The 27,899-nt window shown below is 34.6% G+C and overlaps 2 protein-coding genes across 12 annotated transcripts; one reads left to right on the forward strand and one right to left on the reverse strand.

The window, feature by feature from the left end:
• Positions 1 to 276: 276 nt before the first annotated feature.
• Positions 277 to 3,060, forward strand: LOC111284420 (putative polygalacturonase At1g80170). The gene is made up of 8 exons (XM_089762581.1): positions 277 to 556; positions 638 to 775; positions 938 to 1,108; positions 1,220 to 1,246; positions 1,349 to 1,556; positions 1,676 to 2,395; positions 2,492 to 2,606; positions 2,700 to 3,060. Exons 1-6 carry the CDS (start codon positions 356 to 358, stop codon positions 1,843 to 1,845), a joined length of 915 nt encoding a protein of 304 aa, XP_089618707.1. The 5' UTR covers positions 277 to 355; the 3' UTR covers positions 1,846 to 2,395; positions 2,492 to 2,606; positions 2,700 to 3,060.
• A 47-nt stretch (positions 3,061 to 3,107) lies between these two features.
• EMB3142 (nuclear pore complex protein (DUF3414)) lies at positions 3,108 to 26,895 on the reverse strand. Of its 11 annotated transcripts, none has more exons than XR_016342997.1 (45): positions 26,642 to 26,895; positions 26,439 to 26,534; positions 25,983 to 26,057; positions 25,765 to 25,869; positions 25,552 to 25,662; positions 24,310 to 24,469; positions 22,156 to 22,241; positions 21,888 to 22,010; positions 21,552 to 21,779; positions 21,179 to 21,268; positions 20,226 to 20,381; positions 19,560 to 19,676; positions 19,258 to 19,464; positions 17,826 to 17,927; positions 17,504 to 17,647; positions 16,728 to 16,858; positions 16,531 to 16,650; positions 16,129 to 16,252; positions 15,139 to 15,336; positions 13,812 to 13,930; positions 13,577 to 13,727; positions 13,348 to 13,460; positions 13,175 to 13,256; positions 12,940 to 13,026; positions 12,743 to 12,820; positions 11,912 to 12,103; positions 11,242 to 11,334; positions 11,053 to 11,166; positions 10,774 to 10,944; positions 10,621 to 10,676; positions 10,463 to 10,535; positions 10,178 to 10,368; positions 9,818 to 9,944; positions 9,636 to 9,713; positions 8,783 to 8,947; positions 8,188 to 8,352; positions 7,970 to 8,107; positions 6,174 to 6,317; positions 5,924 to 6,046; positions 5,631 to 5,726; positions 5,380 to 5,517; positions 5,086 to 5,186; positions 4,731 to 4,770; positions 3,938 to 4,049; positions 3,108 to 3,337 (listed from the first exon to the last, which is right to left on the reverse strand). XR_016342997.1 is itself a non-coding variant. In XM_089762574.1 (45 exons), exons 1-45 carry the CDS (start codon positions 26,780 to 26,782, stop codon positions 3,254 to 3,256), a joined length of 5,625 nt encoding a protein of 1,874 aa, XP_089618700.1. In that variant the 5' UTR covers positions 26,783 to 26,895; the 3' UTR covers positions 3,108 to 3,253. The 11 variants fall into 11 exon arrangements, 8 of the variants coding, with proteins under 8 accessions (XP_089618700.1, XP_022729586.2, XP_089618706.1 ...); XR_016342996.1 differs by having other exon boundaries at positions 3,938 to 4,070; XM_089762574.1 differs by having other exon boundaries at positions 4,731 to 4,850.
• Positions 26,896 to 27,899: the final 1,004 nt, after the last annotated feature.

A 27,899-nucleotide genomic window follows, 5' to 3' on the forward strand; every position in this document is an offset into this window, starting at 1 on the left:
CCCTTGATTTGATGCTGAAATTTTTTATTTCTTTCATGATTTATTACTCAAATTAAGGAGCAAACAAAAGTACTTATTTGCTTACCTTTACCAGCAAATAAAGGGCGAGCTAAGTCTCCTGTCTTCAAGACTTCCCTTGAATGAACCTGGAGTCAAGTTTTTTAAATTCTCTGCTTCTCGTCATGTAAATAAACTGCAGTTTACAGTGTGCTTAGATCATTACAGGGCCATTTAATGCCATGGTGAGTCTTTGGTTTTCATCTTTAATAACTTAATTTAAAAGTTCAGAGAATAACAGCTCTCTAAAAGCATAACGCCATAACCATAAGGAAGTATAGTTTACGTTCATTTATTTATGAAGCAATATTTGTTTGGTACTGCAGTAAAATGCACTGATATTTTTCCTTCTTTGCAGGCTACTTTTTTTGCCTTCATTATTCTGGTACTGTGCTTGTTTTGTTCTTATATTGTTTGCAATGCCGTCGGCATAAAATCAGAGGTTGTTGATGTCTTAGATTTTGGTGCTGTTGGCGATGGCACGGCAGATAGTTCTGAGGTAAATTCAGTTCATTCTAATTCAAAATTTTTTCCCTTTCCTTTTGCTTCAAGTGGGATCCCAACAATTTTTATTTTTCAGGCATTTTTGAAGACCTGGAATTTCTTATGTAGCAGAGAAACGGAAAATATTACATTGATTGTTCCAGAAAACCAAACGTTTTTGTTGCATTCAGTCACATTTAGCGGGCCATGCAAGGCTAAAGAGATGAAGCTTCTAGTATGTGGGAAAAATAATCACCAGTTCCCTGGAAGAATATCTTCATTATTTTATAGTATAATAATCTTGCTCAGGGCCTAGTATGCGAGCAATGTTTTTCCATTTTTTCCTGGCACAAGGCAACGTGTTTATTATCATGGTTGGTTTTTCGGTTTTTAACAGATACTGGGGAGAATAGTATCACCGATTTCACCTAGAACATGGGAGGGACTCGACCAGGGCAAATGGATAACGTTTTACGGAGTTTCTGGGCTCAAAGTGAAAGGGACCGGCGAAATTAGTGGTCGCCGCTGTGGTTGGTGGAACCAATCATGCGGGGATCATCTGGTCCTGGTACTGTAAGCAACTACTTCAAATGTCAGGGCTCCTGAAAAAGCTTTCTAATTCAATTTTCTTGCATTATTATTATTATTATTTTATTTTTTTAACCTTCTACTTCTCCAGGAAGGATGCACTTCATTGGCACCAACAGTAAGTATTTTTCAATTTCCATGGGCTGCTCAATGCTATTGAAGGAAGGGGTTTTGTTCCTGAAATTCTTGTTTTAATGCGTCTCCTGAGCCTGAACTGCAGGCTGTGACTTTCCAATCCTGCAAAATCAGCAGTCTCAGTCAGGTTCGACTAATAAACAGCTCTCAAACGCATGCGCTAGTCAGAGAGAGTGACGATTTTATCGTGAAGGATGTGGTGATAACAGCTCCTGAAACCAGCCCCAATACAGATGGTATTCATATCAGTTCAGCTAGCAATAAAGTTATTAGAAACAGTATAATTGGCACTGGTACAATTTTTTTCATGCCATTTTTATTTGATCTTTTTTTCTTTTTTCATTCTCAGTTCTTTGATGTAAGTTATGTCAGATAAAGTTGGATCACTCTCCTGAACTTGTGAATGAAACAGGTGATGATTGTGTTTCAATTGGAGATCACACTACTAATATTGACATCCCTTATGTAAAGTGTGGACCTGGTCATGGAATAAGGCGAGGCTTATTTATTTTTCCCTTTTTTTCTTCCACTACTAGAAAGACCTGGAAAACATCTGTTTCTCTGTTCATCTATGGTAGTTAAGGCATTCTTATTTTTAAAAAATGGATTGACTAGTTCCTCCAAATTCACCCTGTAATTACTTGAAAGAAACAACAAAGTCTTTCATCAATGTTTTTTTTTTTTTTTTCTTGATAGCCCTTGAACCCAGGAACTCAGAGAGTTGATTTGTGCATCTAGCCACCAAGCTCTCTTGTTTGGCCTCTTTTATTTGAATGTTAAGCAAAGCTCTCTTGTTTTTCCTCTTGGGATATGAGTGTTTGGACTGGGTTTCAACTTTCAAGCCACGTGCCTACCCATCTACTGGCTGTAGCTTGTTTTTATATCTCCTTCGGCAAAATTATCATAAGTTTCTGATCCGTCTTTTCAGCCTGTCCTTTGGTCACGGGAATTCAAGCAGGCAATATTGTTTTGATGCACTTGTGACTACTGATATGCTTGTCTCTTTTTCTTTGCTCAAAAACAGCATTGGAAGCTTAGGAAGGGCAGGAAATTTTGTACAAGTGCAGAACATTCGTGTAAGCAGAGTTGCTTTCAAGGGAACCACAATGAAGCTCGAATCAAGACTTGGCAGGTAAATTTTGCTGAACATTCGTATACAACTGCAAATGTTGCTCCTCCTTTTTCTCATTTTTGTACCTTTTTTTTTTTTTTGGTCTTGCTCAATAAGGTTGGCAGAGGTTATGTTCGAGGAGTCACATTTGAGAATCTGTTCTTCAACTCAGTGAAAAACCCGCTAATCATGATCAAAATTCTGCAATGTTAGGGGTGCTTGCAAGGAATTGGTAATTAGAACGAGCCCTTGGTTTTTAGCTTATCTTTTGTTGAACAATTAAAAAATTAAAACTAACCAAGAAAACGTTTGTATTCCTTGTTAGGTGTAGCAAACGGGAGTTCGAATAAGGAACGTGATTTAGAGAAAGGGAACATCAAGCACCGATGCGGCTATTACTCTAAACTGCAGCCAGTCAGTTTCATGCACGGAACTGTTATTGGAATCCATATGGCTTCAGTCTGCCATGACCGGGAAGAAGGTTAGTTCTAGTTGCATTAACGCTCACGTTGTAACTATTGGAGTCGTTCAACGTGCTCCCTGTTTTCAGGACTGATCATTGAAACCAGTTTTATGCATTTGAAGGAACTCGGAAAGCCAATTTTTTTTAACACGATGGTTTGATGTAATCCATCAGCAATAGCAACTGACTTCATTAATTTAAAGAAAATTTATCTTATACTACCAATTAACTTCGTTAGTTTAATTGATGGGAAAAATCGGAAAAAAAAAATCTATGAATAATTAAATTCATTGGAATTGGATATATTATTGATTTACAGACATGACTGACAATAATAAAATTTAACAAACCAAAACACATTACTTTGAAAATAATCTAAATACCAATATAAAATATTCCCACTCCTTCAACCAACATTACGAAGCAAATTTTTGGATCGCCATTTCTTTAAGCGAAGTCACTAATCTGCGGAAGACCTTAAGGTTGTGGCCTACTTTATCCTGAGAAGACAAGAAACAACCATGAAAATATTATTATTATTATTATGTTCCAACAAAGAAAACCCGGGGCAGACTCGAAGCCGATGGCAATGAAACAAAGACAACCTTGCCTTAGAGAATCTAAAGGCAAGTGTCAATTTTGGCTAAAAGCTTCCTAAGGGTTGATTGTCAATTTGCTCCTGGCTTCCAAGACCTAAATTCAGATTGATTGTGAGTTTGTTCATATTTTTAACCAAACCCAAAATTAAGAGAATCCAATATCACCGTAATATTCCAAACAGCTAAATCAACAAACCTACTCTGCAAAAGGGCTGAATGTGGGAGTAAATCTATATTATATAACTACTTGTAGCAAACTTGGTAAATGTGATCTTCCATTTATCTGTGCTGCTACTATTTCAGAATTTCAACCACCACTAGAGTAGATAAACTAAAAACACATTGTACTATGTCTAATACTCTAATCTCACATAACAAGAGGATATTTTCTGATAACAGAGCTTGAGCTCTCAGAAGGACAATTGTGCATGCTAGTCATCATACTAGAGTTGGAATGATCACATTGCCAAGATGTAAACAATGATCAGGGAAGCATCATACCTCACTTAGTAACTCAAGTCGTTCTAAGAGTGGAATTAGCTTTCCACACAACAAAGAAATTTCTTGCCCCAAATCAGGCTTGGCACCATACATAATAGTTTTCATACTTCCGCTGGTATCGAACAAACCAGAGCTGCCATTAAATCCAAGAATTGAAAATAGGACAACTTGCAATAAGACAAATATTAGAAAAGAGAGCTAAAAAAGAAAGAAGCATAACATCAATATACTTTTACGTCTGTCATTCTGATATCAACTGGCCTATGAGAACAAATTACCCTAAAATCCCACCAAAAATTACTGGTGGCAAAGGCAAATGATTTACAACTAACTCTTAACACATTCAAATCTAGATCAATTTCGTTCTCAAATATATTATCTCCTACAACTGCTAGGAAATACTGCCAGATAGAGACCTTAAAGAATTTTCTTCTAAATGTCAAAAATATCCTTTAAATATAGAATCAACACTTCTCCACCTTATCCAACCAGCTTAAGTCCTGTTATATACAATTGTCTTAAACCTCTCATTCCTTACGGCCATAAATCCTAAGCACCAAAAGAAATAGCCCTAATAAAGTTTCTGCTTATCAAGTTTCAATGCCAGAAAAATGCAACATAAGATTATTTCAAAACTAGAGGACTAATCAACATGGGTTCACCAATTCTTGAAAATTCCAGGACCAGAACCATGTGCATAGAAACACCAAGTACCAAGGAAAATAATTTCATCCATCAACAATGCAACAAGATTAGGATTATTTCAAAACAAGAAGGCAGAAAACCAAAGCACCTGTCCTGAAAATGGATTAGGATGACATTCAACATGTGCTCTGCAAGAGGAAGTAATAAAGAAATTAGCTGATCCCTATTACCAGCTACTTGGCACATTTCAACCATTGCTATATACCGCCTGTAAAACATGAAAATCATAGCATTAAAAAAACACAAAATGCACCAAAAATCCATCAAAACTGCATATACATGAATGAAGAATGTAAACTGAGAAATTTCTTTCAAACCCATAAAAGATACTTTGCCTTCAATTAAGCGAAATTTCTTTAATTTCAAACATATTATTACAAGAGTAAGGCTACAGAAGAAACATGTTTTGCATCTGCTTTCAAATAAACACAACCAAATAATACCTTTTTTGTATGTCATCAGAGGCTGAAACCGAATCTTGCCTAACAAACATATTTATAACTTCATCCACCTCCTGTCTTGATAGTTCATTTATGTCTTGAATCTGCAAGCTCAAACAAGTAATTAATACACATGCCTCCAGACACTAACTTTTACTTCCAAGGAGAAAAAAAAAGCAATGCAAATGTAGAAAAGATAGATAAAAGGCAATGCAAATGCAAAGAACAAAGGACAAAAAGCGATGGAAAAGCAGAAAACAATGTGATCTTCACAACGTTTATACAATCCAACAATACCTTATTAAGCAGTGATGATTTTTCCTCAGCTGCTCTTTCAAGAGAATTTGTCACAGCATTCAGAAGAGAACAAAGTAAATTAAGCGTTGGTTGCTGCAGGCCAGCAGGAGAATGATAGTCAGGAGAGTCACCTGAAACCTGCAACAAGTCAATAGATGAGAACCATTTTTTTGTATTTTTAGAATATAATCAAAAGATGTAAATAAAAGAAAGAATGTGCAACCCTCAACCTTTGAAGTTTAAACACATACCTGCAGCCTAAGGGATTTCTTTGAGACCAAAAAGTATAGATAAGAACTCAGACTAAAGCATAATCGAAAAGCATTGAGTTCTGATTTCCTCTGATTCTGATAATTCATTGGAAAAAAGATGAATGATCATGAGTGAGAAAGCATAAGGAAAAGTGCTTAGTTCTGATCTCCTCAGATTCTGATCATTTGAAAATAAAAACAAAAATAAAAATAAAAAACACAGCAAAATAATACATGAGCGTAAAAAGAGTTGATAGCTTCTGCAGCTACCTTCAGAAGAGACATTAGCATACCTTGGGAGATCGTGCCGAGTGTGAAAAGATGGGTGCCTCTGAATCACGAGAGAAAAGAATATGCATCATACTAAAAAGCCCTTGAACAAAACCATACTCATCACTTTCTTCATATGGCCACACCTTTGAATTAAAAAAAAGAAAAGAAAAAAGTGTATGTATAATCAAACCAAAAGTTTGTTTGATTAAAACAAAAGTCAATATAGAGCCAGAGAGTATTAAGCCAGAACACATCTTAAAAGGTTCTTACCTTGCTAAGTATACCAACAACAAGATTGATCTGCTCCATCATCAATTCATCAGCTGTAGAAACATCTACACGAAGAACTTGATCAAAGAGCAATTGATGTCCTTTCACAAAATCTATGACTTCACGTACAATTTTATTCTTCACCTATCAAAAAAAGTACAAAGGAATAAGAGGGAATTCACATAAGGCACAGAAATGGAGGAAGATGAATTGAGAGGAGGAAGAGCAGAAAAAGGACTGCTATAGAACATAAGAAAGAAAATAAATAGTGGCTTGTGATGACTAATTTCCAAACAAGCTTTGCACAATTGGGGTAGAAAGATATGAAGATTGAGAAGTTTATAAAAAATGAGGAAATGCTGTTTCCCCAAAATTGAAAAGAGTATTTGGTACTTATACTTGTAAACACATCATTTGCAAACCCAACCGAATCTTTCCCATCAAGAACTGGTTGGCTGAACCATAACCGCTCTTATTAGACATTAGTTAGTCGGTTCCAACACTATTTAAGCAGAAACAGGACTTACAGGTAAGGATATTCACTGTAACAGCCTGCTATATGCCTATGTCGATTAGATCAAAGTTAACATAATCTATAGAATTGAGAGATGGCAATAAGATTTAAAAATTAAAATGCATGAATATCCAGATAAATCCTTAGCAGCACAATGTGTTCTACTCTGCCATATGTCTCAATTGTCCAAGTAGTGATGAACATAACTCATTCCAGAAGTCAAACAAGGGAAAGTCACAAAGAAGATATCAGTCCAAATCAATACAAACATTAAAAAGTTTGAGCTCAAGTTCAAGATGAACTTGTTTCTTAAGCTTAAGTTTGAAACCAACTCAAGCTTTAGAACAATGATTTTAACCATTACAACTATAATTATTAGTGATAATCATCCTAGACACAACAGCAGTAAGAAGCATGGTCCAGCATAAAAACAAAAGTTGAAGATTGACCTCATCTCTTAAGCTCAAGCTTGAAATCAACTTGAGAATGAGACATTATTATGATAAACTAAAGTCAACAATTTAATACAATAATGATGATGATAAAAATGGCAAGAACCTTAAATGAACTCAACATCTTTAATTAGGTTCAGTTTGGTTATTACTTTTACCACTTGATTTTTGCTTCCTCCAAAAGCAAAACCATTAAAAAAAAGAAAATTGCATAAAAGTAACACCATTCTACCATTAGGATTCAATATAGAAGAAGAATTATGGTTCTTGCTATCCATGACAGTCAAACTTTAAAATTTCAACCCTTCAAAACTATTTCTTACCTTTATATCCAAATGAACCTTTTTACTTTGGGTTTATGAAAGCAAAAGGAGAATATTAACAGTAGCAAAAGGAGCCTTCAATAAATAGAATACCAAGCTTGAGCTCTGTGGTAAATTTGAGCCATTTCAAAATTGTTATGTAGCTGTTGGGGGGATGCTATTGATTATGGTTAGTAGCTGTGTTACACAAATTTGGGTTCAACTGCCAAACATGGATACATGTCAAGCATGAGACAGTTTAATTTTTGTGAGTTTTTCCTCATTTGGAGAGTTGTGTACTCATTTCTACTTAGAAGTTTCTGACATGAGTCCAACATGTGTATTTAAGACGAAAAAATTAATGAGTTCAAGAAAGATAGGTTAAAAAGAGGAGGAATGTTTCATTTGTTGAGTTCAGCAGCTAAACCTGACTCAAGGGATAGATAGGAGTTAATTTCTTCTCTGCCTTTTATTACAAGCAGGAAGTGACTACACTTTCATAAGACAAAAATAAGAGAAACAACTGACCTCAAAAAACTCAGAAGTTTCAACTAATGATGTCAAAGAAAACAGCAATCTCAACATAGGAGTTACAATCATCCGCTGTTTGTCAATGTCCACAGCCACATCTCTTCTTAGATTTGTGTCAACCCTCCTCAAACTTCCCTGGTGGATAGTTTCATTTCAATCAAATCAGGAACATGGTAAAATAAATAGGATAATGGGCATAAAGATTGCAATTTCACCTGCAAGTTAACTGCCCTGCATGAAGCAATATGCTCCAAAGCACCCATGGAAAATAAGACTTGAGCCCCAGCTTTCCCATATTTGTGACTAATTCTCAGAAGTAATGTGAGTTCAGCTTCAAGAGTACAAGCCCGTTGCAATAAGTCAAGTGGATGACTACCATCCTGAATCAATTATAGAGTTTACATGCAATGACATGAGCCAAATTCCATAAACAAAAAGGGAGTGATAGAGGTGTCAAAGATCTCTGAATGCTTCCTCTGAGGTTTTTTTTTTTTTTTTTTGGGGGGGGGGGGTGGTGAGGGGTCTTGAAGGGGAAGGTTTAGCAGTTGGAAGACAGTTACGGGAGATAGGAATATATCTCTGTTCACATACACAAAGCTTCACACGTGCAAGTATTACTTTTTGCCAAAATTTTGAGCAAGTCAAACATAACAAAAGAAAACAAGGTGGAGAACATTACAAAGGTTGGAAGATATTTATGGCACCCTAGCTCGAGGGGACAAAACCAGGTAAACAACCCTTGGAGAAAAAGATAAAGTAAATTATTTTCCATGATTCAGCAGCTAATTTATAGAGGAAGGATACACATACCTGACATGAATAATTACTGATGCTCATTAAGCAAGACCTCAAAAAACCTCTACTTTGAAGTTGACTTAAGAAATATCTCTCATGATCAATACAAACTACTGCATCCAGAACATAAAGTGATATTGTTTTGCCAGGCTCACTGCCTTGAGTTGCATCCTTTATTACCTGCAGATTGAAATTGAACAGATATTAAATCAGATTGAGAAAGAAAACAGCACCAAAATTAGACAAAGTCTATGTCATGCCCCAAATCAAACCGAATAACAAGAGAAAATGACATTAGACAGTCAAGCAAACTTCTGAGAATAAGAAACTTAACTTGAAAAAAAAAAAAAGGAATCATAGAAGAATTAGATAGATTGTAAAACCTTTCAAAACAGTTCGTGCTCACGAAATATTGGCTAAAAGAATAATAGAAGATAAATGTGTACAATAAGAAAACCACTGCTCATGCTGATTGCCCCATCAAAGAAGCATATACTATACCCAACACATTGAAAAATGCATCACTAATTCTTATGTGTTTTTCAGGTTCATAGAAGTTCAAAAGCTGGATAGATCTGTGGACAAGATTTTATTGCATATGTGTATATAAATTCACAGGACTTGTACATATATCCGTACAAGCATCTATAGTATCCAATCCAGACAAAACCTAAAGCTCAAACTCTGCAGAAAACGTCTATTTCAATTAAAATGCTAGATAAGAGAAACAATCTCAATTCCCAAAATTATCAGAGTTCCATATTGAAGACAAAATATGGTCATATAAACTTCAAATTTAACACCACTCTTTCAATACTATACCAACTGAAGAAAAAATGGAGGATTAAGGGAAGGAGAGGGAACCCACCAAATCCAAGATGGCTTGAGCCTCTTTCCTTAAGATGGAAAAATTGGCACGAGCTAGTTCCGCCTGTTCTTTGTCAATCTGCAAAAAGTGGATCAGTGGTGATGAAGCTTTTCTTAAATTAACACATAAAAATTGCAACATAAGGAATAAATAACTGGAAAAGGTTTTTAGAGAACACATACCTTTTGGAGATCTAACTCTTCACCATCTTGCTCATCAAGCAGCAACTGCTGAAGAACTGCGGTTGGCACATTAGAAGCAAGCATATGCTGACAATACTGGAAATAGCTCAGAAGCAATGCATACTGACTGAAGACAGATACATATACAAAGGTCAGATAACAACTGAAAAAGTTTAAGCTCTGTTGGATTGATGCTTTGGCTTTTTACTTTTTCCAATAGAGAGTAAAAAGCAAAAAATAAAAAATGAACTGAACACAATGGACAAATAGCAAAAAGCAAAAAGGAAAAAAGCAAAAGCACCAACCAAACAGAGAGTTAACAAACAAAGAAAAGCACCAGATTTGTAATTTGCACCATACCGCCTCCTCAATGCCTCTGATGATTCATTTCGCAAAATTGCCATGATAAGCTTAAACAGTATTGAGTGACAAGCACCATTTGATAATTGTTTCACCATGATAATATCAAGACATGTAATACTATCTGAACTAAAAGCACCAGGGTATAAGTATCTATCCTCTCGTAGCTTCGCCATGCATGTAAGTGCAACCTACCAACATTTCATGCAAAACTCAAGTTATCATAACCACTGCCATAAAAGGAAGGCCAAGCGGTAAGTTGACGAATTGAGTGCAGCTGGCTACCTGGCTCAATATAAATGCCATTTTCAATGAGCAGTCTGGAGAGGCAGAAGCACTAAGAGAGGCATCAAGAATCCTGACAATGACCAGAGAAATAAGCAATACAGCAACCCAAGAATAAGAAAAAGAAAAAACATGCTAATGATGATAGGGAAGCCTACTGATATAAAATTTCAGATCGATTTTCAAGTGATGCGATTCTTCTTGATATAGAAACCTGCCAGCACAAACAGTGCAGACAAAGGGCATGAGAAAATTGAAAATATTTTTAAAATGATTTGAGTTCAGACAAGCCAACTAAAAAGTGGTTAGACCTCAACAATATGTGACCAGCCAGTTAACATATGAAGTTGGGCAGCCTGTTCCTCAAGGTTTTTGTTGTACCCCCAACCCCATCTCAACAACTGCTGAATTGTCTCTCTAACCTCATTCAGCTCAGCTTCACTGCCAAAGTTACTCAACTGAGGATAAACAGAGCTGAACTTCTGAAATAACAAAGTCAGATAAACATCAGTTATATATGTATAACACTATGTTAACAAAAACCTCTCGTTTTCAGGCGAAAATTGTTTTCTAAAGACAAAGGAACTGACCTGCCAAAGCTTATCACGAAGTGAAGCAAGACCAATTAGACGATCACCACGTTCAGAATAGTAATAGATGCCACCCTTTCCAGAAGATGTTGGATTCCCTAGTATGTCCTCAGCCTATAAAAGTAGAAATGATCAAGTCCAGATGACAAGTAACAGTATAAGCACTACTATCAGTAGCTAGGATCTTACCAGCAAATCATATTTCATATTAGAAATAATTTGAGAAAGCTTCATAGTGGTGTCTGGTGATCTGAATTGGACAACTTCAAGCAACTCTAACACCTGAAATTGATCCCGAATTGAAATTGATCAAATTGCAAAGTGCAACAAAGTGATACAGCAAATCCACTTCATACTCTTCATAAAGAAAAATGGCACTTTTAATACACACCAAAAAATGTACCATGCAAAACATAAGATAAGGATTATACAGCATGAAAACAATTGTCAAAAGGATTTGATGCACTAAAAAGAACTAAGAACATGCCAACAATGAAAGAGAAAAAGGAAGAAAGCAACATGCCTTGGCACACATATGACTAGCATAAACAAATATCAAACTTTCAAAAAGTTCTCAAAAATGTTGTCAAAGTGGCTTGGAACTGTCAATACAGCCTAAAAGCAATAAGTGGAAAAGCCAAGGAACCACTGCTTTGCCCCAATACAGAAACCTGTATATCGGGAAAAATTAGAAAAGAGGAAAATACATTGGAAGCAATGGCAGTGGAAAGAATTTTCAGAAATTGACATTAAATTTACTTTTCAATAACCATCCACAAACTTATTTTTTACAGATTATCACCCATGTGAAGAAATTTGTTTATTTCAAACTATAATACATATAAGTAACTACTAATACCTTGGTCTTACTAATGGTTCTGGTTGCAGCATGTTCCTTGCTATTTTGAAGAATTAATATGCCCGTGCCAGTTTCAACAACATCCTGCCCAAAAAGATGAGCAAGGATACTCTGACAAGTTTCTCTATGATGGGGACTACTGACATAAGCAGCATGTAACTCAATAGCTAAAAGTTTCAAAAGCCATGCTCTCTGCGGAAGGCAAGGAACAAGAAGTCGGTATGAAAGCTCCACAAGATATAACTACATAGCTGACAAGATATTCTCAAATAATAGAACTTAGTTCTGAATCTGTTAGGGAGGAAGCATGCAAAATGATGACAAAAATTAATGTAAACTAACACAATGCAATAGGTTTCAAACTACATTTCTATACAGAAATCCGTAACAGAGACATCAAGACTTAACAAAGAAAAGATAATAGAAAATTGATTAGTAACTGAGCTCAAAATTTTCTGGCACAAGACTAGGGTGTGCTTTAAGAAAAATAGAGACAATGGAAAAAAAACCTAATGCATTCTTGTTTGGAGTAAAATATAACCTGGTTTATTGAAATGCGTATAATCAAGTGTTAAAGAAGTGCCAAGCTCAGTATAACTATATAATTAGAAGATAAGATAGACAATTTCCAATCATGAGTAAAGTTGCCAACAGAATTGTAATCCAGAAAACAAAGCACCTTCAGATTGCCCTCTTTTGTGTCTCAGAACAAAAAAAAAAAGAAATAGGCACTCTTGAGTATAGAACTATGTGAATCAAACAACTTGGTCCAAATGATGCAACAGCAAAAACAAGAAATAAATTATAACAGGAAAAAGATGCTAAAAAAACCTGATGTAAAGAACTGATACGAAGTCCCTGGTTGTTATTTCGTTTAGGAAGTGGAGCAACACCTATAGTATCAAGATGCTGCCACAAAACAATGTCATAAGATTTTGTTCCTTGAAACAAAGCAAACTACATAAGAAAAGAAAGAGAAGAGACTGATTAGGATCATTAAATCTTTAAATCACCAAAGCATGTTATACCTTTACAAAGAAATGATACTTTTTGTTACTCAAAAGATCCATGGTAGGTCCACATGTTAATGGATCCAAACACAACTCGTAAAGAAGCTGCATACAGTGAGCAAATGAAAGTTTTCTAAGAAATAATCCCACTCCCTTAGAAAGTGGGGAAACTATGAAAGAGAAAAGAAAATGATTTGAAAGCAAGAAACTATCTTTTTAAGAAATCCAATATGCAAGATAGGGTAGCTCTAACCTGAAAACCAAATTCATGAAGCAATGCATTTACATCTGGCTTTGAAAGGTTCTCCAAGATTTCAAGAATAACCTTCAAACAGCTGTAAAATAATAATTAGTGTACCGTACAAGGGTTGAAGAAAACATTGACACAAATAAACATGAATGCGTTTGAAAAGCTAGCAACAAAACCTGTAATGGAATTTTGGCTGTAAAAGTGTTCGCTCAATAGAAGTATCAAGATCAAACTTAAGCAGTAAATGTGTAATGTTTGGTGCAGGCCGGCTAACATTATCAATCAGAAGCTGAAAATATCAGAGAAAATTACTGCAAAGTTTAAGACACTGCTGAAACCATTTGAACTATTCGAAGACTAAAAAGAAAACAAGTGCACGCGCACACACTACAAACTCAGATTAACCTGCATTATTAGAATCCCTGGATCATCACCACTGTTCTCTATAACCTGACACTCTTGTGATCGCAACTCAAGGCAGGCTGCATAGTCCTCAACCAACGAAGTTGCAGCATTGGATTTCAGCAGCAGCTGAACCAGCCCAACCATACGAGAACTTCACAAATGAAGCATTAAAAAATCAATCAGATTCCAGAAAATGAGAAAGAAAGATAAGACAAAAGTAGTCCAATTAGGCAACCTTAGAATGCTCATGATTTTGATAGAGGATTGCTGAATTTGCGGTAGAAAATCATATCTGACATACTCCAATAAAGCAACAATTTGATTATGATCTTGAGAGAGTATAACATCCAGAGGCTGCATGGGAAACAAGCAAAAACTAAGATTATTTTCTTCTCCCTGATCTAGTCATGCATACATAACTAAATCATGAAATGCTATTACCAGGAAACATCTTTTGGCACCCTAAATCCAGTACATGCAATAAAAATACACTATCTAGGGTTCAAGGTTATTGTACAGGCCATGGAGGATCAAACATAAATTAGCAGAGAATTAGCTGCATGCAACATGATTAAGTATGAGATGGAAGTTAATCAGCCAAATTCAAATATATGGAAGACGGTTACATTAAGATATACCTAGATATTTGCCCAAGAAAAGATACTGTCACAGTATTTTCAAAATTATGCTCTCAACAACCTTCTACACCCATTTTCTACAGGCTCGCCCATGTTTGAATGTGCATGCAAATGTTTTCTACAGGCAAGGCACCAGAGAGAGAGAGAAGACAAAGAAAACTGAAGCTCATGAATCAAGCCCACGCTCTGTTAAAAGCCAATAAACTTTATAAAGAAATATAAACAATTGCCTTAAAACCCCAGTATCAAATGCGGAAAGCAGTCTTGATGCACATTTTCTTTACAACACATGCACTATTGTATCCAGCAAAGCACCTCATTATTTCCCAAACAAACTTTGAACATGACCATGGCTCATCAATAAATATGTGGAATGAATAACCAGAGTCAAATACATTGAAGTGGTGTTATCCCACATCTGTTAAATATGGAGTTTCCTGTGATCTTATATTCATGTTGGATCTCTCCAACTATTGCCAATTGGTTTTAGGTTGGATACTTAATATGTTATCAGAGCCCACGTTCTGTTCTGTTATTCTGTCTTGTTGCTCTTGCCTGACACCGTTTTAAGTTTGCCACATGGTGGGCTTCTATCTCCGCCTACACATGATGGGGGTTTGTTAAAGTGGTGTTATCTCACATCTGTTAAATACTGAGTTTCCCGTGATCTTATATTCAAGTTAGGCCAATGCACCTATTGCCAATAAGTCTTAGTTGGGTGCTTAACAAGATATTTTCAAGTCAGACCAACTTGATTATCGTCAGAAAACTTTCTTAGCATCCAAACTTCTCTTAAAAAGTCAGAAAGGAAATTTCACATCTCAAGTGTCAACCTTTTGTTTTGGCAATCACCACGATGATTTGAAGTTTATCATAGTCTATAGAGAAGCAAAATAAAAGATATTGCACAGTTGAAACAGTAACCTGGTAAAGAGGACGCCAGAAATCAGCTAGAAGTATATCCTTTTCCAAAACAAGGATTATAATTTCCAATGAAAGTTGCACAGCCTTCTCTAAAAGTGGTCCATATACTTGACTATTCCTTTCAGTAATAACTGAATTCACACCTGGTAGAAGGATACTCATAATATTTCGGAAAACAGTTTTACCACTCATGAAATCCTGCCAAGAGAAACAGTCAACAACATGAAAGCATGATTGATGATGCAATTCTAAGTGAGCAACAAATTATTTAAGATTAAGCAGGTCAAAAAATCTGCTTTTCATATCACAAAAAGGGGGGAAATGTTAGCCATGAGGCTCAAAAAGCATCCCCACCAAACTTACCAAGAAAAAAAGAATTGAGCATATTAAGTGCAATTTTTTAATTAAAGGAAAATATTTCTTAAAGTTCGGCACAACTTATATTGTAAAAACTTAGAACAAAGAACTTCACTAATGATCAAGCCCATAGCGTTTAACTTGGCCTTTGTTCGAAAGTCAAGGCACAAAGTTCAACCTAGAACAAAACTTATCTACTAATCAACTTTTTAACAGTCTCATAAAGGCAAGGGAAAAAAAAAACATTTTGACATCAAGCTCAAAAGAAGCTCAACTTGTTAGACCACGCAATTTTAATGCAGTTCATTTACAATGTTAACATTAGAAGCACTATCCATAGAATGGTGCCTTAGCGGGAACAAAATTATGACTGATCAGAGAATCAAAGCAATAATGAATAATTATAATAATATTGTTCTGAAGCATGATTTCCAATGCAGAAAATAATTAGATGAGCACAAAATAATTAACAGTTGCATCAGGTAACATCAAGAACTATGCCAGTGGATAAACAATTGTGCACCAAAAAGTAGCAGGTATACAAAAAAGCATACTAAACATGCTTAAACTAGCTTCAAAAATGATTTTCTGCCACATAGGAAGAAAAGAACAAGCAAAAACCATGCAACATACTTTCAGCAACTCTAAGACAGGCAGCTGCATCTGAAGTGAAGATGGTTGTGTTACTGCTGAAAGTTGTGGTCGATCAACAACACTATCAATATCTTCTTCTTGAATATCATACATGCTTAGAATCCTGCAAATGACCTTCTAAGTAACGCAATTGTTTAATGGTATAGTAAGGGTATGAGGTTAATAAAAAATAATAACAGTCTAAATAAAAAAAAAGATATCAAGCTTCAGGGAAAATAAAAATACCAAGATAATGCAGCTTGTGAAAGAAAAAAAGGGGTGTCAAATGTCAAATAAAGAATCATAAATTTCAACAAAACAAAAACTAGCATAATTTACTATGCATAAATGGACCAAAAGCATTAAAAAGATTTCCAGATTAAAACTATACGAGATACTCACATATGAAAATGCTGAAGACAAGCAAATACCAGCTGCCATTTCTCACAAGGATCAGCATAGGCTCTTTGAGGGAATGGCCCAAACACATGATCATATACAAACCTGAAGATGCCAAAAAATCTGAAAGAAAGACACTCTATGTTGGAATGACCACAGAAGAAAAAATGAAACTGAAATTGCAAAGAAACGATCAGTACCTACGCCCTCTATGGCTTACATCCTTTTCTTCAGCAATAAGAGCATTTAGCAGATTAAGGAAAGATATAGTCGAAGGATATTGTTCTCTCCTTGCTTCTATCTCATTCAGCTCAAATTGCATATCATAAACCTGTTAACACAAAAACCCAACATGAACACTATACTTTTTGGATAAGCACGACACATTTTTCTTGCCAAAGCTCATGGCTATTATCAAATTTATTTGTCTTGTTTCCTGTAAAAGAAAATGCAATCAACTCAATGTATAACAAGCAAGATGCTTCTGGAAAATCTTTGTCAGGTTTAAACCCACATGAGAACACATGATTCGTTAACAGTCTCAACAAATTTTTGTCGCCTTCACCAAAATGAGATTGCAAAAGCACAATTTCAGTTGCAGCTAATTTATCAAGTCCATCCAGTTTATACAACACGGCCAATTTTCCCCATTTCAGATTCAACATCTAAAGATTTCACCAATATAGAACACTCTCAAATAATAATAACAAATATGTTCTAAATGAAATCAAAAAAAGAATCCTCCGGATCGTTAATCTTCCACATTCTCCTATTTACTCTCCTCTGAATCAGCCTTCTAAAAGTCTGCTTCCAATGAGATGTTTCCCTTGCAATATTAATTTTGTCACTAACATAGTATATTAAGTCATAGATCTCCACATCTGAAGCAATTTATCAATAAAAAAAGTATGAAAACCAGTAACTTACACCTTCACATCAACCATTAATAGATTTGATACCAAAAAGAAAAATTAACCTGGGCTGCCATTGGCTGGCCACCAATCCCAATATGTGACCCAACAACTACTGGTAGATCATATTGCTCAAGATATGTCCAAATAGCATCTTTGAGGACCGGAGAAACACGAACAAAAGTAGCAATTGTGTTCCGCAAAGCACCCTGTGAAAGCATATAATTATTTTTAAAAGCCATTCCAGTAAAGAAAAATAAGCTACGGCAGAAGACTTTCATCTAGAAGCCATAATGCCATCAATCTCTTCAGAGTGAAACATCATAAAAGAGTTAAATTGGGAGAAAAGAAAGGACAAGTGATCGAGCGAGAGAGAAAACAATCAACCTTGAGATATGGTGGCACATTCTCATAACTAAGGAGCTTAAATAATGGTTCAATATCTGGAAACCAGTTCGTTCTTTCAATAGGATTCCCGTTTTGCACAACCTGTAGCCAATGACATATTAAAAGTGAAAACAATTATTCCCTCAATGAGAAAGCAAAGAAAAAGATAATGCACAATTTAATCTATGAAAAGACAATGATCTCCAACCTAGAATAAGTAAATATATAAACATGCATATGCATTTATGATTATAAACACATGAAGATATACAGATATGCATGCACAAAGAGGAATATACAAACAAAACTAAAACATAAACCACAACATCGTGATTATAGGCTACAAACCATAGAAAATGGAATATACACAACAAACATAGAAATTTGATTTTATAATCCCAATTCACCAATATTAACACCAAAAATGTTTATAACTGATATAAGCAACTTTTGCTTCGTGATGTACCCATTCTCTTTGATGAAGGAAGACAGAGATTACAATAAATAAATAAATATATGTAATATGGAGTTCTGAATATACAAATTCTTCTATAGAGAAGGTCTAGAAATCAAAATCAAGGGAGAAACAATTTCTGAATTTGATCTACATCATGCATCTGAAGGCTGCTAAAACAAAATTTGAAATGGATGCTTTTAGCAAGCCAGACACGAATACATAGATCCAACAAATTTGTACACAGAACAGAACAATGTCTAAAGGAAATTCATGCACCTAACCCCAAGAATTTTGATTGTATTTGTTATTTACACATTCTGCATGACCATTGATCATTCATGAAAATCTTAAAAGAAACAAACAGGTGAAATTTATAAGATGTGCAACTTATTAAGTTTTCATGAGAGAGAGAGAGAAAAATCATAGGTGATGTAGAAAGCTTTGCCCAAGAACCATTCTGCTTTTGAAAATTTATTTATAGCTGGAATATTATTGAGATCATCGTTTAATTTCCTGCAGCTCACGTGTTTGCAAAGATTCCTAAAGAGAGGTCCTCGAGATAAGGTGAGAGAGAATAGGACAGAGGGGGGAGGCTAAGAGAAGAAAAGATATAAAAAAAAGAAGATGAAAAGAGTGGCAGCAACGAGCAAAATATAGAGAAACTGCCAGCCAAACTTGAAAACTTCAACAGAAAAAGGAACCAATTATCATTAATCAACATGCTTAACGCAGTTAACAATGATAATAAAGAGACATGAAAAACAAAAAAATGCTACATTCAATATCTAAGGTCCCAAAAATCACGCTCATTGTTATGTGAAACCTAAAGTCATTGACATTTATGGAAAACCACATGAAAAAGGAAAGACTGCCACATTCTTGGCAACCAACTAAAAGAACATAGCATGAAAATATCAAAAATCCAGGAAAAAAGGGAATTGAAGAGTCATAAATATTGTAAAAAAAAGTTGAAACCTTCTGAAGAACATTCAAATATGCAACAAGTGCTTTTGCATCACCCTCCTGGAACTCAGGTAAAATGGCCCCAGCAGCTTGAAGAGACTGTTTAAACTTCTCATCATAAATTGAAAGACAATTAAACAACGTACTCCACCCAATAGAGCGGAATGCTTTACCCTGGAGTAACTCGTAAACCTTTGAAGCACCTTCTTGGCTAGAAGCCTGCAAAGAACATCTAATCAAGAAAAACCATAGTGCAATAGACTGCATAAATATAACAAGAGATGCTTTACAAAGCAAATAATACACTTCAATACCAGGGTACTCAGCATGTTTAAAAATGCCACAAGAGTTTGAAAATTAGTGTGGTCCTCTCCAGCAAAATTCACAAATGTCCACAAGAAATCATTGCTGGACAAGAGCTCTGGTTCCTTCTGAAAGATACAGCAAATGCCAATGTGGGCTAAAATAATCAACAAAGTAAAACAAAAGCATGAAGCAACATGTCAACGGATGAAAACTATTGCAATGGGATTGTCAGAATATATTCCACAACAAACAAGGGATGTTGGGCAGCATTTCCAGATTATGATATAATGAATGTCTCAGAAACAAAAACAGGTTAAAAAACAAGCACATATTTTGAATTTTGCATAGCAACACAATGACTCAGTTTCATTGTAAGGAGGTGCAGAACAGCAGTACAAATGTAAGACAAGAATATCCATTCATCAAACAGAAATGGCTTTTCTTGTGCAAACAACAGAAAGTGGTAGCTTAATCTGATTAAGAAATTTAAAATCAGATTTAACAAAAGCAATAACTCTCAGTAGCTTCATTTTTCAATAAAGAAGACAATTCTTCACCTTCCAAGCTTCTAAACGATTAAGCATTACACTGACTCTTAATGCATCCCCAAGCATACATACAATGTTTTTTCTTTTTTGAAATTAATTAGACCACATATAAACCAGTGAACCAACCTGATAAATTTCACTCACAAACTCCAAGAGAGAGACAAAAGGTAAAGGGACACCTTCAGCAGCTTGTTCACCTTGCAAGCTGCTATCATGCACAAAATCCCCTGCTGTGCGATATGAATTAAGTGTGATCATAGCCTTCTCCTTCACTTCTTTCACCTACAGCATAGTGTTACAATTCAAAGGTCAAGGTAGCAATGATGAGAATAAAATGAACTTTTCAATGCAAAATGCAAATAAATCTAAGACATATATGTTAAAACCAAAGATAGCTTGAAACAAATGGGTTATGTTTCCTAAATGTTCTACAGCAATTAATTTTATTAGCTACCAAGTATTAAGCACTATTCTCCGCTTTGATTTTCCCAAAAGATGTCCTCAATACGTCATTAATTTCACAGAATATTCTGTTAGAGATGGAAGGCTGGGCAGATAAGCAACAAAACTCAAGGATCATGGCGTCATATGAATTAGGTCTACGTAAAACTCATATAAAAAGCATACTGATGTCATGCATTCATAAAATTCACCATCATTAAATCAGTTAAATTTAGGATAAATTTAGGATCATTACGTCTTGCCTAGAATACAAGACATAAGAAAAACACATGTTTGTTATGAATATAGGATTTTAACAGACATCCAGTTCAAAGCAACATGTTGCATGCCAAAAAGAAAATAAACCTTGTGGAGCTAAACATAAATCCTGATAACAAAATTGATGCAAACCAATTGCATGTAAATAGAAATAGAGTCACAGCCCACACTCTAAATAAGTATGAGAAGGAAAAGAAAGGAATAAAGACGGCATATTGAAATGGATATCTAAATTCCTTTATTTAATATTAATAAAAGGCTGACAAAAGAATCTGACAAATGTGTAGTTGTTCTCTGTACAAGTTTCTTTCAATGTGTGAATTGTAAATGACATCAGGAAATTTAAGAACTCAACAAACCTTCTCTCTGGCAACTGGGTGAGATAGAATGCAAGTAATTAGCTTGTGAAGATAAGCATTATACATGTATACCATATCCTCATCATCATTCTGCACAAGTCACAAACAAGAAGGTAAACTGCCTTAAGAATATGCTATAAGCAACAAAAACATAAAGTATATCTCAATATTAATAGAAAGTAAAAGTAATTACTCTATTGAACTAATGCCTACAACAAATGTAGAAGCAAATTTCAGAATAATAAAAAAAATTTTAAATAAAGAAAAATCAATATGACAATCCACTACGTAAAGGGGGAGGGGCAGGACTTTGAATTAATAAACGCAAGAACCAAGAAATAGAGAAATATCTTTCCAAAAGAACTTTATTCACCCGGTATGCTGCACTTCGAAGAACTTTATCCAGCAAAAAGTGGAACACATTGTTTGCAAAAACAGATTCCAAGCACAAATTAATGTAACCCAATTCATTCGAAGATGCCATTGAAACTGCCTCACTAAGGCCAATCTCATCATGTATCAGCATCAAATGTACAACCCAAGCAAGCCTTATGCCACCGACAAAGCCCTCAACATTTGGATCATTTATGACAGCCATAACCTAAAATGTTCAAGTGTTTCAGCAACTGTTTCAGTTACTCAAAGACTATCACCAGAATATCAAGAAAGTAGACAAGGAAAAAAACATAGAGATTGCAGTTCATCTTACAAGTTCATGGAATTCCTTTCTGAAAGAAGCATCATGAGATAGGACAGATGTTTTATCAGATACCGCACTAAGAGCATCTGATATCAAAGCAATGACAAGAGAAAAAAGTAGACTATATGTAATCTGCACAGAGATGAAAAAATATTAATAAGTGCCCAGCAGCATACATGAGAGCGTTTACATATCATTTGTCTGCATGTCTCTTTGACACAACAAGGAAATAGAAGAAAAATCTTTTGCACAAAAAATTATAGCGAAAAAGACATGCCTGATGTTTTAAGGAGCCATTGCTCTCACCAAGTTCAGCAGCATTATCTTTTAAAGCAGAAAAAACATCCTTAACATCTTTTGGACCTGCATAAGACATTGTTTAAGTATGTCTATACTAGCAAAATGCAAAACAATATATATATATATATTATCTCATAAATGGCCAAAAATTCATCAAACCAACTCCAATCAGCTTCCTAAAGTAGCCTGCTGCAGGAAAAGGGCCACTAAATGAAACATAGAACCTCATGCAACCATAGGGAAATTTTCCTACTTCATGCAGTGTAATTGTAAAATTGGCAATTAAAATCTATTTGAGTTGAGTGTTCAGAATCCTAAAACTTCCTATTTAACATGGCTTTGTTTTTCTACCATCATGGTTACCAACATTAAGGTTTCAAACTGTATTCTACAATTTTGAACATTTTCGTCCAAGCATTAATAACAAGAAAAGGATCCTTAACAGCAGAGGGGCAACGTATAATCTTCTATGATGAGATGTAAGCAAATCTTGCTGTTATTGCCACATTATCCTAGGCAAGAATGTTCGTAGGCAGGAGATAGCTTATGTTATGCAATCTTCCCATGTTGAAAACCTTTAAATTACCACAAAAAAGAAGAAGAAGAAGTAGAAGTTTTAATGAATGAATATTTTGGTGATAAAACTGAAGCCTGAATATAGAAGCTCCACAATAGCAAGTGAAGCATGATACCGCACATAAAGAAACCAGAGACAAAATGAGAACATTGCAGACGGGCATAGAATTTCCTAACAATTAGTTAATAATCCCTATTCTGTATATCCTAAGCAATAACTCAAACATAGCAAATAGCTCATAAACGATTCTTACTTTTGGTTTAGGTTGCCCATTATGGTTCCACAAAAAAAAAAAAAAAAAAAACATAAGTCTAGCAGACATGCATCATGGCTAATGTCAGTAAAACACCATCAGAGAAAATGTATTTAATCTCACAAACACCATCATGTTACTTCACAGTTCAAAATATCACAACTTGTGGAAACCAAAATTACAAGATCATTTATTTAGGTTTTCTATACAAGAGAATCTTAATGTCAGATCTCTTAAGAGTCAACTTACATGACTTTCTGATCTTTTCAAAGAATGCTTCAACCTACACAAAATTCAAATCCCTTCAAAGAACAGCACGCATATCTAAAATATCTAGATCCTATGGGATTTTGAGTTGGAAGTCTTGAACCCATGAGCAATTGCATGTGGCAGAGGAGAAAGGATACATCAAAAATAACCTCTCATATGAAAGGTTTGCAACACAAGTTTTACACTCAAACAGACTTCAAATCCTTCAAAAGGACATCGTACATCTTGATTAATACCTACTTCCATCTTAAAGAATCGCCCAACTCCTATATAGTGCATTAACCATTTTCACGACAACCAGTGCAGGATAACATAAACTCTAGACAATGAATCGCTAACAGACAAATAGAGAGATTTGATAAACTAGTACTGTATGAGAAACCAGTTTCAACAAGAATCAGAAATAAAACTTATTAAGTCTAGATGGTTAATCTGTTTACTAGTTTTTTTCTCAGTTTTTTTTATTAGTGAACGAGGCAAAATTTAATCATCAATAAATCAAACCTCTATGAGGTAGATAACCAACTATGACAAACTAACATTTCCCACTATGTAGGATCTATGGACCATGATGCACCACTGTATGATCTATTTCACAACCATATGCTCAGCAAGATCAATAAACATAAGCCCCTTCTAAATCATCTTTGCTCTTCAACTCCTTATCTTTACATGGGTGGTCTATCAAATCATATCTTCTCATAAGGGCATCTACAGGTCCCCTCTTTGCATGTCCGAAACACTATTTAATAATGATTATTTTTTAGCCAACAGACAGGAATGATAATATTGCATTAATAGCCGATAAATATACTAGAACTTAATCAAATGTGGGCTATGATGCTGACATGAATAAATCAGAAACTACTGCAACTACACTTCTGCCATTCAATCAAATGTGAGATATTGTCATATGTCACATTTAAACCCACCTTTCAAATGCAGAGTTGTCCAGTTCTGTCATGTAAAGGAACTACATGGTAGCTTTATTATCAAAAAGGAAAGAAAAGTACATTAAGTCATCTGCTTACTTGTCCGAACAACTAGAACAGAAAGGACAAGGCAATGTCCAAGTATAAGTTGTTCCCTACAGACCACAGCTCGCCGCTCAACAAGAGCACCTCTAGAATCAAGAAGATACTGTTCAGAGAGAGGCCCACCTAACCCAGCTGGTTCTTCCCGGTTGAGTTCCTAAAGTCAAAGGACATCAATTGCATTCAAAAGACCATACAGAAAAGATTAGAGGAAAGCTAATAAATAAGGCCAACAAGAAAGGGCAAATTCTCATCCTAAAATCAATAGCATAGGTTTCCACTGAAGCAAAAACTAGATAAAACTCAGGAACTGCAATAAAATTCAATTATATCAATGCATCTTTAGAAATTACTGATGTTCTCAAAAACCCAATGTCATAACATAAAACCTGATACTACTTATTACTACTTCACAAACAAATCAATATGCAACAAGAAATTGAATGTAAAGGTTGGATGCAAGTTCAATTCTACTCCTGAAACTAGAAATCAAGCTGATATATTCGACAACAAGGCTACTAATACTAAATAATATTAACTTCAACAATAAGGCTATTCCATTCAGAACAAGGTTAGATTAAAGTAATTAAATGAACGAGGTGGTAACACTGAATGTTTCTCTACAACTTGTTCACAAAGAACTCCACTTAGGAGACATTCCAATAAAATGTATGTTGTGCATTACCATTTAAATGCTCACAGAAAAAGGTATGTTCTGTTTCAGGTTAGAAAGGAGATCAGTCCATCAAATCAACTTCATGCTTATCTCCATCAATGGGCATGCTCTATGTATTTTCTCCGCTCTATCACAAGTATTTAACAAGTAGGGTTTACCAGTAAAAGTGAAGGAAAAGAACACACATATTACAGATTTGCTTTTAAGCTATATAATTCTCAAATAAACCATGCATTTGATGGGCATAGATATTTGCTCAATTCTTCCATCTTATCAAGAAATATTGTAACTCAAATAAAGACAATCACAAAATCCAGAAATAATGGTCAGATCAAAAGTTGAACCACTTAGAACAATAATGATGGTTAGTGGAATCTAAACACTAGCAATCTAATGAGTCCTCAATTCTCTCACAAGCAAAATTTAACAATCAAGAAGAGTTTCAATGTACAAATGACACACAGAAGAATAAATGACACACAGAAGAATAAGGATTTATGCAAAATGACAGACCCATTCTTAGAAGGCATAAAATGAAAGTATACATTTTAAATGTTTCACACCTTTATTAGAGAAATCAATCGCTGTCTAAGTCCAGTATTAATAAGATCTTCCAGATACTTCTGAATATCAGCCACAAGATCGGCTTCAAGTCCCTGATCAAGCACAACAGCCTAAAAAAAAGCAATTAATAGTTCTTAGAACCAAAAAAATGAAAAACCAAAGTTGCAACCAAATGATGCATGATGCTGAATGAGCATTACAGAGGGAATTACCCTCAAAAGCGTATATAGAGCCATTATTAGATCTCGCCTCTCAGTATACCAAAGTCCTGCTGCAAGGCGTAAAATCTCCAGTGGTCCTCGTCCCATTAAACCCCACTGGAAAAAATTTTCATAAGAAAACATAAATACACGAACAAAATTGTTTGTGTACAAATATGAAGCAAACAGAGATATTCAGAATTGACACAAACAAAAGGACAGAGATTTACCTCTTGGTTGGCAGAAACAAGCAAATTAACGCAATCTATTTCATTTAGATGGAGGTCGTCACTCAATTTCAATGCCTATATCCAAGTATCAAACGAATAAGAACATAGACAACCAAAAGGAAGCAAATCAAACAAGTTCGAACTACAGTCATTACGTAACACCAACGAAGACAATAACATTAAAAATGATAAAGAGAAAATAGCACAATCAACTTAGTTCTAACAATGGCCTAAAATTAGGGCAAATTTTTTTCGTAGCGGAGCAATATAGGAAAACTGAACCGAATGGGGCCATATCAAGGTTGATAAACAGAATCAAGAATACTTAAGTCAATTTCTAATAAACTGTCAATAAGAAGTTAAAATCAATATCTCACTCTCTTCAAAAAAAAAGAAAAAAAGTAGTCAAAACATTTGCAAAAAAAAAAAAAAAGGCACTGTTAAAACGAAACTCACAATTTGAACATCTTGGTCGTCAAGCGAAATTGGAGGAGAATCCGGAAGTCTAACTTCTTTGGACTGTAGCTGCGCCCGATCTGAGGGTTTTGGGGGCTAAAAAACCGCAAATTTAAAAAAAAAAATCAATGAACAATAGTACTAGTAACAAAAAAAAGTTTTACACAAATTGTTGAAGATGTGAAGAAGGGAGAAGACAATACCAGATAGGAGAGGAGAGATTGGAGAGAGGAAAGGGAGCTACGAATAGCGTGAAGGAGTTCAACTCGCCGCGCCGGCGACGGAGGAGAAGTACCGAGGAGGGAGGATTCGATGGTGGAGAGCAGTTGCTTCGGCGACACCATTTTTCTAGGAGATCTTGGAAATTGATAGAAGAGAAAGAAGGGGAGGAAACAAAGAAGAAAAAAAAAAAAAACAGAGCGGGAAACGGATATGGGAAACTGGAAAAAAGAAGAGTGATACAGAAGACGAGGAGGGAGTGTACAAAACCCTGGAAGCCCTAAAATTTGATATCTAATCCAACGGATCAATTTTTAATTAAGTCGGTTTAATCAAAAAGAGCGAGAAATAAACAGCGAATGGCGTTGAAACGACGCGTCGTTTTATTTTTCCTCTTTCTTTTTGTTGGGTGCATCGTTGTTTTATTTTTCCCTCTTAAAACATTATTACATCAAATCATAATCATTTACCGACGCTTCACGCTTATGGCTAGATTATTGATCAGTCAATTTTTTTTTTCAATTTTGATATTTAACAAATAAATAAATAAACTTAGTGTAATTCAATGGATTATTTTAAATTTAATTAATTTTTCAATTTTTTTTTCCATTTTCATGTATAGATACACTTACCATACACACTTTTATATCCTGAGCATTAATTTATGATATTTTATTTAATTTTAATTTTTTAATAAATTTGTTATGTTTATAACATCCTTCACTAATGCGTCAAATTAATTGTTCAACTTTTATATCATGTTGTTTTTCAGACATCAAATTAATGAAAGTTTTTTACATTTTCACTTTAGCCTTTAGTAATTTGTAAAACTATAAAGATGATTATATTATTTTGCATTTTTATATCTAATTTTTCTTTTTATAATTTCATTTTTATTCTAATTAACAAAAATATTTTTTATTTTATTTTTTTACTTAAGAACTTGGATTTTCAATTTAATAAAGTTATTGATTTTATTTTTTATTTATTACAAATAAAAATAATAATCTTAAATAGTTTTTACCATTTTACCACATTTCAATTCTAAGTTTGTTAAACGTTATTTTATATTTTTTTCACAATATTTTTAAAACAACTCTATTCCAAACAATATTTTTTGTACGAACTACAATTAAATCAAGTAGAACCTAAGTAATTATTTAGTTTGTAAAGTAATTAATTTACGTTTTAATCAATGCAAAAAGGGCCATTTTTTTTTTTTTTACATAAAGAGTCAAGGTC

This window comes from Durio zibethinus, chromosome 6, assembly GCF_047325235.1.
Source record: "Durio zibethinus cultivar Kanyao isolate XHJ-2024 chromosome 6, ASM4732523v1, whole genome shotgun sequence".
NCBI classification, from domain to species: domain Eukaryota; kingdom Viridiplantae; phylum Streptophyta; class Magnoliopsida; order Malvales; family Malvaceae; genus Durio; species Durio zibethinus.